Source organism: Corvus brachyrhynchos, unplaced genomic scaffold (assembly GCF_000691975.1).
Source record: "Corvus brachyrhynchos isolate BGI_N302 unplaced genomic scaffold, ASM69197v1 scaffold1720, whole genome shotgun sequence".
Classification (NCBI taxonomy): domain Eukaryota; kingdom Metazoa; phylum Chordata; class Aves; order Passeriformes; family Corvidae; genus Corvus; species Corvus brachyrhynchos.
The window spans coordinates 14564-15804 of NW_008235553.1; the positions used below are offsets into that span (position 1 = coordinate 14564).

Genomic DNA, 1241 nt, shown 5'->3' on the forward strand with positions numbered 1-1241 from the left:
AGGACCCCCGCCCGGGCTGATTTCCCCCCGCTTCCCCCCTGCCCAGCAAATCAGCCAGCACCAGGAGCAGTTCATCCAGATGCTGAACGAGCCGCTGGGCGAGCTGGGCGAGCTGGAGGGGGAGGTGGGAGCCATCGGGGACGAGTCCCCGCAGATGAACTACATCCAGGTGACCCCGCAGGAGAAAGAAGCCATAGAGAGGGTGAGCGGGGCGGGACGGGCTCTCAGCAGGGTTCTGAGCCACCCTGAGGAGAAAATGGAGCTTTTTGCACCCAAAATTAACGTGGGCGGGCAGGGTGAGCAGCAGGGCCCGGAGCAAGCGCGGGTGGGGGGCTGGTATTGGGGTTCAGAGCTAATTCTGGTGAGAAATGATGTTTGTAGGGCTCAGAGTAATGGGAAATAAGGGTTTTAGGGCGTGGAATAATGGGGCCACGGCTAACAGGGCTGGGAGGGGGCGTTATTAGGGTGCAGGATTAGCAGCAATGGGAAATGATGTTTTGAGGGAACGGGGAATGGGAAATACGGCTTTTAGGGCTCAGAATAAGGAGGTCAGGAGGTGCCATCAGTGGGGCCTGGGGTTAATGGGGTCAGGAGATGTCACTATGGGGGTGCAGGGTTAATGGGGTCAGGGTTACCGGGGTCAGGAGGTGCCACTATGGGGCCCAGGGTTACGGGGTCAGGGTTAATGTGGTCAGGAGGTGCTGCTCTGTGGGCACAGGGGTATGGGGTCAGGGTTAATAGGGTCAGGGTTACCGGGGTCAGGAGGTGCCGCTATAGGGGTGCAGGGTTATGGGGTCAGGGTTACCGGGGTCAGGAGGTGCCGCTATAGGGGTGCAGGGTTATGGGGTCAGGGTTAATGTGGTCAGGGTTAATGGGGTCAGGAGGTGCCGCTATGGGGCACAGGGTTACGGGGTCAGGGTTAATGGGGTCAGGGTTACCGGGGTCAGGAGGTGCCGCTATGGGACCCAGGGTTCCGGGGCCCCGCTTTAACCCCCCGCACGCAGCTGAAGGCGCTGGGCTTTCCCGAGAGCCTGGTGATCCAGGCCTACTTCGCCTGCGAGAAGAACGAGAACCTGGCGGCCAATTTCCTGCTCAGCCAGAACTTCGACGACGACTGAGGGACCCCCGGCCCTCCCCCCCACCCTGGGGGGGGGCTCCTTCTGCCTCCAGGGGGGTCCCCACCCTCTTGTGGGGGGGTAGGGATGCAATCCGGGCCCTCCCCCCTCCTCCCCGTCCCCGGA

General features: G+C 62.0%; 1 protein-coding gene across 1 annotated transcript in view; it reads left to right on the plus strand.

Annotated features, from left to right (window-relative positions):
• CALR (calreticulin) overlaps positions 1-1235 on the plus strand; it is a gene marked incomplete at its 5' end in the record, with an annotated part of 7549 nt that extends 6314 nt beyond the window's left edge. The window contains 2 exons of the mRNA XM_017742743.1: positions 3-202; positions 1005-1235. Coding sequence (XP_017598232.1) covers positions 3-202; positions 1005-1118 — 314 coding nt within the window. The remainder of the gene's footprint in view (positions 1-2; positions 203-1004) is intronic.
• Positions 1236-1241: the final 6 nt, after the last annotated feature.